A 9,239-nucleotide genomic window follows, 5' to 3' on the forward strand; every position below is an offset into this window, starting at 1 on the left:
TTGTTTTCATTGTAACGATCGAAGTTGTAATGAATACCGTAATGAATACAACAATTTTCGACGCAAACACTAAGGTCAGCAGCCATGAGTGATTTTTTTGCGTTAATTAAAGTGAAGTGCACGGGACTACTAGTCCCGTGCACTTTCGCTAAAAAAAATCTTTACTGCAAAACCGACCCTTTTCTTTGGAAAATGGTCGGTTTTGCTAATTAAATTTTTAAACAGTCGGTTTTGCTTAATAAATTTAAAAAAGAGGCTTTTTTAAAAATTTGTCCTTTTCAATTTTATTGTGCAAAATCGACCGTCTCACAAAATAATTAGCAAAACCGACCGAAAAGGGTCGGCTTTGCAATTGTGGAACTACACGGGACTAGTAGTCCCGTGCAGTCCGGCTACCCCACCAGCTCCCCTCTTTCGTTCTTTCTTTCGTTCTTTCTTTCCTTCTTCGAGCCGTTTAGTAATTATTTACATATGATGAATAATAATTAGGGGTTTAGCCATTATTTGGAATTTATTCAGATATTAATAGATTATTTGCATATGATGGACTGTGTATTTTCAGTTTCGATGACGAACTCCATATCCATTATTTGTTTCTTTAATGGGAGCCTCGGCGTCGGAGTGAATAATTTGCCGGTGTATGATGGAGGTTCTCGGAAAATGTTCATGCTATCTAAGTCGTGTAATTTTGATGGAATGACTAGGGAAATACACAGAGTTACTAAAATTAAGAAAGAAGAATATACAATTAGGGTGTTCTTCAACTGTCCGATAAATGAGAGTAGAACTATTGCCGTGGAGATTACCGAAGATGAGGAATTGAATGACATGAAACAATTAGTCGAGAAGCAAGCGTCAATTGAGTTGTTTATTGAGAAGTATCCGATTCGGGAATTTGCCCAAGTTTCACGACCTCAAGGAGAGTTTTCTCGGATGCTTGACTTAGACAACGAGTTGATTGGTTTTATGACATCTCCAAGTCAAGAGCCATGGTCTCAACCACAACATTTAAGTGAGTATTCTATCGGTGGGATGTCAACTAATATATTTAACGACGCTTCAGGTCATGTTACGGGTTACCCACCAGTCGGAGCAATTATAGAAGATGAAGCAGATGATGATTCAGATCATATTGAAGAAGATGGCGTGCAAATTGATAGCATGCATGTGGCAGCTGGAATCGATGATGACGCCCGTTGGATGGAGCAATTTAACGTTAACAATGATTATGTGGAAGCTGAAGATCCGTTGCCCGACGAGTTTCATAATGAGGATTGGATAAATACTTCTCAAGCTGGATTTGTTGATGTTGGTCCAAATTTACAACGACCCGAGGACTTCACTTTTAAAAAAGGGGATCTATTCAAGAGCAAGGAGGCACTGATCTTTACAATCCGAGAATGGTCCATCAAGAATCGGGTCAAATTCAAGCCGGTAAAAACTAATGCAACAAACTACTATGTGAAATGCTTCTTTAACGATAAGAATGAAGTAGAGAACGCAAATGAGCAAGATGAGAGAAATAAAAAATGCCCTTGGTTGCTAAATGTCGCTGTGAGAAAATCATCAAATGGGCAATTTATAATATGTAGATATTGCGGACTTCATACATGTTGCAACCCGTCGGTGGATGTCGATGATTATTCTGCATCTTCTTCTTATATATATGTATGCTAATTATGCCTGAAGTTAGAGCTGAACTTGATCTGAATGCAAGTCAGATATTTCAGAGGGTATATGACATGCGGGGGATTAAGATATCTAAATATAAGGCATATGATGCAAGGAGAAAAGCGTTGTCTAAAATTTTTGGAGATTGGGAAAAATCATATGAATTACTTCCACGGTATCTTGAAGCTAACAAACGAAATAATCCGGGTACTGAATACGAAATATTATCCGAAGAGATTGCACCGGGTATGGAGAGGTTCACTCGCGTGTTTTGGGCATTTGGTCCTGCTATTAAGAGCTTCACTTTTTGTCGTCCGCTATTGAGCATTGATGGTACACATTTTGCATAGAAGAATTGAGGCAGCAAGATCATGTTAAATTACCGTATTCAACGACAACGAATGGCAGGTACAGGATTGTGACGGTATATATACCGTTAAACTATTTGATGTTGATTGCACTTGCACATGTAACATACCACAACTCCAAAAAATACCCTGTGCACATGTGCTTGCGGCTTCTTCTAATCAGCCGGGAGGTGCTAGAATTCCCAGAAATCGGTATTGCTCGCCTTGGTATTCAACAGCTCACTATCAAAAGACATATAGTGAGAGTTTTCATCCACCTGATGATAGTCGGTATTGGCCTGAATATAATGGACCACGTATAATTCCACCTCAGTACCGGAGACAAGCAGGTCGACCACGATCTGTGCGAATTAGGGGAACCATGGATCAAGGGCGAGAAGGAGTGGTCAAGCATAAAAATGTAGTCTTTGCAAACAACCGGGACATACTCGACCTCGTTGTCCATCTAGACACAATAGATAGCAACTAATTGGTAATTTATATCATTTTTTTATTTTTATATACTTTAATAAAGAAACTGAATTACTATATGATTGATTATTGACATGTGTATAATTGTATGTGCAGGTTTGTACACCATGGATCCTGGGCCGGTTAGTGATGAGGTCTTATATGACCAGGCTCAGCATCGTTCACATATTATATCCTGTACAGAGGTAATTCAGTTACTTTATAATTGTAATATTTGCATTTACATAATATTGCATTCTTATACTATCATTGTCTATACAGAGAGGTCCGAGTATCGTTATGGTTGATCAGTGTTGTAAAAAGCGGCAAAAAGCGGGGCTATCGCGGCGCAAATCGCGGAAGCGGGGGATTGCACCGGGTATGGAGAGGTTCACTCGCGTGTTTTGGGCATTTGGTCCTGCTATTAAGGGCTTCACTTTTTGTCGTCCGCTATTGAGCATTGATGGTACACATTTATATGGAAAGTACAAAGGCGTGCTTCTTGTAGCGACCGGTGTAGATGCAAATGGCGGGTTATTTCCTCTAGCATTTGCAGTCGTGGAGGTGGAGGATACGTCTAGTTGGAAGTGGTTTTTTGAACTTATATACAAGTGGATTCCAAGTGTCCGTGCGCCAAGAATAATTACCTTTATTTCGGATAGGATGAAAGGAATTATAAGGGCGTTACATGAGGGTTTTAGTGCACCACATCACCATCGATATTGTTTAAGGCATATAAGAGATAATTTCAAGAAAAAACACGGTGAGATTAATTTGCAAAATCTTTTGTGGCAAGCCGGGTGTGCGACCGACACATTAGTGTATGAACATTGCAGGGAGAAAATCAAGTCTTTGTCATTAGATGCACATAATTGGATTGAAAATAACTTGAAGCCTCAATTCGAGCATCGGTGGGCATTATGTAAGGATGAGGGTGTGCGGTTTTGCATGATGACGACTAATTGCTCCGAGAGCTTTAACGGCGTTCTTAAAGGAGCACGAGCTATGCCAATACAATCTTTGGTTGCGAGAACATTCTATAGACTAAACGCATACTTCAACAAAAGGCGTGGTGATGGCATAGACTGGACAACACGTTACACACCAAAAAATGAGTCCATTTTGCATAGAAGAATTGAGGCAGCAAGATCATGTCAAATTACTGTATTCAACGACAACGAATGGCAGGTACAAGATTGTGACGGTATCTACACCGTTAAACTATTTGATGTTGATTGCACTTGCACATGTAACATACCACAACTCCAAAAAATACCCTGTGCACATGTGCTTGCGGCTTCTTCTAATCAGCCGGGAGGTGCTAGAATTCCCAGAAATCGGTATTGCTCGCCTTGGTATTCAACAGCTCACTATCAAAAGACATATAGTGAGAGTTTTCATCCACCTGATGATAGTCGGTATTGGCCTGAATATAATGGACCACATATAGTTCCACCTCAGTACCGGAGACAAGCAGGTCGACCACGATCTGTGCGAATTAGGGGAACCATGGATCAAGGGCGAGAAGGAGTGGTCAAGCACAAAAAATGTAGTCTTTGCAAACAACCGGGACATACTCGACCTCGTTGTCCATCTAGACACAATAGATAGCAACTAATTGGTAATTTATATCATTTTTTTATTTTTATATACTTTAATAAAGAAACTGAATTACTATATGATTGATTATTAACATGTGTATAATTATATGTGCAGGTTTGTACACCATGGATCCTGGGCCGGTTAGTGATGAGGTCTTATATGACCAGGCTCAGCATCGTTCACATATTATATCCTGTACAGAGGTAATTCAGTTACTTTATAATTGTAATATTTGCATTTACATAATATTGCATTCTTATACTATCATTGTCTATACAGAGAGGTCCGAGTATCGTTATGGTTGATCATAGCCTCAGCCATAGCCGTTGGCGGTTAGAGGATGAGCGTATCATAGCAGCTGTGGGACGGGCCGGCTTCTTGACTTGTTCAAAGCTTCGTTGGATAAAGCTCGATTGGCCCCTACTGATTGCGTTGATGGATAGATGGAGACCTGAGACCAATACTTTCCACTTCCGAATGGGTGAGGCTACCATTACTCTACAAGATGTATCCGTGATACTCGGTCTCCGTATAGATGGTCCGTGCATTACCGGCACTGATAGTGATGTATGGCCTCGAAGATGTGAGGAGTTGTTAGGTGTAGCTCCAGAGCCTATGCCTCGAGGAAATATTAAGTTGAAGTGGTTGAGAGAGATCTTCTCAGTACCGTTGCCTGTTGATGCCCCACAAATTTTGGTTGACCAACATGCACGTGCATACATTATGCACATGATTGGTACTATATTATTTCCAGATTCAAGTAAAGATAAAGTGCATGCGAGGTATGTGTATTTATAATATGAATCTGTATTTCATTGAATTAGCTTATTTTAATAAATTGGAATATTGTGAATATGCTAGGTGGTTACCACTCCTCGAGGACTTGGACGTATGTGGTACAAAATCGTGGGGTAGTGCTGTTTTGGCGTATTTATATAGAGAGATGTCAAAAGTGGCACTTATGCAAAACAGTGAGCTTAAAGGGTGTCTAAGCTTATTGCAAGTATGGGCATGGGAGAGACTTCATTTGAAGCCGAGACTATGCACGCATTTACAATTAGATGGACAAATTCCACTGGGATGCAGGTATTGTATTTTTAGTGTAGCGAATATAATTGTAGTTATCATTGTGGTACTAAATGTATGATAAATATTTTTTTGTAGATGGAATGTCGAAAAATGCTATGACGAGACCCCGGCTAGACAATTGGATTTCTACCGGAATGAGCTTGACCGTATGAAGATTTTTCAGGTAATTCTCACCGAAAAACATGCGTTTTTTCTTCTACATACTGAAAACCCAATTCTGATATGCAACTGCATTAAATTATTATAGATGGAATGGGAGCCCTACACCCAATTTCTACCTCAGCTACCCCCAATATGCACAGAATACCAAGTTGTATGGAGAGCTAGAGTTCCTCTTATATGTTTGGAGATAGTAGAAATGCATGTACCGGACCGCGTGCTTCGACAATTTGGTCGTGCACAACATGTTCCGCAGTTTGTTGAAAAGATAGAGAGGAAGGCAAAAAAAGGAGGCCAGCAAATAAACTGGATGATCGTGCATCAAGCTTTTATACACAGATGGAATGATAGGCATTTTTGTATTGTCAACCAAATTGAACCAACTCCTCGGGAATCAGATTACTACACTTGGTATTGGGGCATAACCCGAAGATGGATACTTCATTCGACCACAATACCGGTTGAGTCGCAAAGAGGATATGTGCCCCGGGGTATAGATGAGAGAGAATTAGTAAGTATTTTCATATTTTGATTTAAGTCCATTTTTATTGGTACTTTATGTGTTGAAAAATTTGCAGGTATCAGCTATTTTCATATTTTGATCTAAGTCCATTTTTATTGGTACTTTATGTGTTGAAAAATTTGCAGGTATCAGCAATAGATGAAGTTCAAACTCTTGCAAATCGTGGCTTGGAATTGGCTCGAGCAGGGACGATAAAATTAAATCTCAAATTTACATTCTGTAATATCAAATTTAATATGAAATTTTGTTTTTGAACTATCTATCGCAGCAGATAGAAATCCCGAAGCACATGAACATGTATCAATATATCAGGCTATAATGCAGAGGCTTCAACAAGCCTTACACCGAACTCACGAAGATCGTCATGATGGACGGGAGGTAACGCCATTCGTATATACACGACAACAGCGACAAAGTCGAGGACGACGCAGAAATGACGATGAAGCTGGACCTTCCCAACGTGTCGACGATGGAGCTGGACCGTCACAACCACAAACGCAACCGGATCACGAACTCGTCGAAGGGCGGTATGGAGGACGACGAAGCCAAAGAAGGAGGAGGAGAGTTCTTGGATGTATGTAAACTACAAGTTATATACATTACAAAACTATTTAGGGATGTGATTTTTGGATTTGTAGTCGATAATATCGTGTGATATGTTTGATTTCTAAGTGGGTTTGTGGTGTTATTATGTTGGATTTGTTAGTGGGAGTTTGTGGTGTTATTATGTTGGATTTGTTAGTGGGAGTTTGTGGTGTGATGTGATTTGTTTGATTTGAAATGAGTATGTGGTGAAATCAGTATGTAATTTGTTAGTGGGAGTTTGTGTGGATGTATGCACAGGGACTACATGAAATGCAGTGGTGAAATGAGTATGTGACTTGTTAGAGGAAGTTTGTGTTGATATATGCACAGGAGAAATGAGTATGTGACTTGTTAGTCGATGTTTGTGTTGATGTATGCACAGGAACTGCTTGAAATGCAGCCAGAAAGTGCACAAAAGTGTGCACAGCAAGTGCACGGGACTAGCAGTCTCGTGCACTTCGTAAAAGACGCTCCGCTGCAAAACCGACCATTTTCTTCTGAAAAAGGTCGGTTTTGCTAATATTTTACAGTTTAGGTCGATTTTGCCTATTAAAATTGAAAAATGGGCTGTTTTAAAAATTTCTCCTAGATTTTACTTCTAAGATCATCTTTTGACCCGTATCATTTTGGTGATAAAATTCACATGAATACCATCCCAATATATCTACTTAAAGGTGATCGGACGGTTTCTCTGAAAAAGGAAATTGTGATACTTTTCTAGTTAAGACTTATTTAGATAAAACCCAAATTATGCAATGTGAAGAGTTCAGCAAAAATGAGTCCTAAACTACTAGGACTCCTAAGTAAACTCCCCTTAATTAAATAAGCTAAAGTAAAAGCCAATAAATGAAATAAACAAAGGGGAAAACACAACACAGCAGCTCCCACGCTCACCGCAAAAAGCAAGTAATAAAGCAGAAAACATAGCAGTAAACATCACCGAAACAGACTCGTCCCCCACTTTCTCCATCTCCTCCCCTCTTCCTCCCACGAACAAGAAAGGAAAAAAATAAAATAAAAATAAAAGTAAAAACTAAAAAATAATAATAAAAGGAAAAAAAAAGTCTCACCCCCACCACTTAGCTCCATTCGTGCTCCAATGGCGACGCCGAAGTTGATCATCCTCACCACCCTCATCCTCCTCATCCATCAATCTATTGCGGACCCATCAGATGAATCCTGTTTATCCAGCCTCCACTCCTCGCTATCGGATCCGAACTCGAAGCTCCGAAACTGGACGAAGCCCAACTTCGCGAACCCCTGCAACGGGTTCACCTCCCTCATCGCGGGGGCCACCTGCAACAACGGGAGGATCTTCAAGCTGTCCCTCCCCTCCCTCTCCCTCTCGGGCAGCCTCCCCTCCCTCATCTCCAACTGCACCAACCTCCAGACCCTCGACCTCTCCGACAACCTCCTCTCGGGCCCCATCCCCGACCAAATCTCCCTCCTCCTCAACCTCGCCGTCCTCAACCTCTCCTCCAACCTCCTCTCCGGCCAGATCCCCCCTCAGCTTGCCCTCTGCTCCTACCTCAACGTCATCGACCTCCACTCCAACAGGCTATCCGGCCCCATTCCTGACCAGCTGGGGCTTTTGGTGAGGCTGTCGGCTTTCGACGTCTCCAACAATGAGCTGGAGGGCTCGATCCCGGTGAGCCTGGCGAACAGGAGCAACGGAGGTGGGCCCAGGTTTAACGCCAGCAGCTTCGTGGGGAACAGGGGCTTGTATGGGTTCCCGTTGGGGGAGATGAGGGGGAGGGGCCTGAGCGTGATGGCCATCGTTGGGATTGGGATTGGGAGCGGCCTGATCAGCCTTGTCATTAGCTTCACTGCTGTTTGCAGTTTGGTTGAGGGTTACTGAGGAGGAACACCGGCGGCGGCGCGCGGCGGGCGAGAGGGAAGATCTCGCATCCTGAAATGCCGGATATTGACCTGATTTCTGGGTCTTTTTTAGGGGTTCCTTTTTTCTTTTTTCGTTTAGCAATTTTGTTTTGAATTATATGAACATGTATCAACAATTGAGGAGCAACTGATTGATGGATTGTGGTTTAAATTTAACTTAATTAGTTTGGAGATCGTAATTATGATTGTTTTGTTGCGCTGAGTTATCCGCCAACACCTTCGCTGTCCTTCCCTTCTTACTTGGATATCCAGGAGTTATGTTAATTTTGCTCAAGAATATCAACCTAGAAAGTGGGCGAGAAACAAACTATTTTCGGCTTGAAAAAAGGTGAGAATGAATTTAAGATATTAGTGTCAAATTGACCATCATTTGGTTTCAAGGTGTTTTTAAGTGGCAAATTTGATTTTCAAGTTATATATATATATATATATCATATATAGAAGACGAGAGAGAGAGAATGGGTATGCTTGACTTAAGCATAAAGTTTCTGCTTGGTAGTGAGGTGGCATAATCTCCTCCGATCATTCAATTGGCATATACCTCATCGCATTCCTCACCCTTGATGTGGTTCCCATTTGAGATGAGTGGAAGCGATTGTGCACGCCCGTGTCAGCTGTTACAAGCACAAAATTTGTGCTTTGTATTAAGCCATACCACATATTCCGCTCATATATATATTTATAACTTTATATAATACTATATATATATATATAGTATATATATATATATATATAAAGAGAGAAATGATCATGCTTGGTACCAAGGCAACAAAGAAGTTGTTCTTGGGGGTAGTGAGGTAGCATTAAATATCTTCCCATCATTCAAAATGGCTCATAATCCTAATGCGACTCCTCAGTTCAATGTGATATGGATCTCCTATCTTGAATGATCG

The 9,239-nt window shown here is 40.9% G+C and overlaps 3 protein-coding genes across 3 annotated transcripts; all 3 read left to right on the forward strand.

Moving 5' to 3' along the window:
* On the forward strand, positions 1,870 to 4,294 carry LOC109822642. Its single transcript, XM_020388873.1, has 3 exons — positions 1,870 to 1,953; positions 2,905 to 4,167; positions 4,262 to 4,294. The coding sequence occupies exons 1-2, from the start codon at positions 1,920 to 1,922 to the stop codon at positions 4,098 to 4,100; spliced, it is 1,230 nt and encodes a 409-aa protein (XP_020244462.1). The 5' UTR covers positions 1,870 to 1,919; the 3' UTR covers positions 4,101 to 4,167; positions 4,262 to 4,294.
* LOC109821269 (serine/threonine-protein phosphatase 7 long form homolog) lies at positions 4,000 to 6,444 on the forward strand. The gene is made up of 8 exons (XM_020387454.1): positions 4,000 to 4,110; positions 4,206 to 4,294; positions 4,371 to 4,873; positions 4,953 to 5,177; positions 5,256 to 5,343; positions 5,428 to 5,850; positions 5,988 to 6,048; positions 6,134 to 6,444. Exons 2-8 carry the CDS (start codon positions 4,217 to 4,219, stop codon positions 6,442 to 6,444), a joined length of 1,689 nt encoding a protein of 562 aa, XP_020243043.1. The 5' UTR covers positions 4,000 to 4,110; positions 4,206 to 4,216.
* LOC109822643 (inactive LRR receptor-like serine/threonine-protein kinase BIR2) lies at positions 7,321 to 8,314 on the forward strand. Its single transcript, XM_020388874.1, has one exon. It carries the CDS (start codon positions 7,547 to 7,549, stop codon positions 8,303 to 8,305), a length of 759 nt encoding a protein of 252 aa, XP_020244463.1. The 5' UTR covers positions 7,321 to 7,546; the 3' UTR covers positions 8,306 to 8,314.

The sequence above is a fragment of the Asparagus officinalis genome, chromosome 8 (genome assembly GCF_001876935.1).
Source record: "Asparagus officinalis chromosome 8, Aspof.V1, whole genome shotgun sequence".
Classification (NCBI taxonomy): Eukaryota; Viridiplantae; Streptophyta; class Magnoliopsida; order Asparagales; family Asparagaceae; genus Asparagus; species Asparagus officinalis.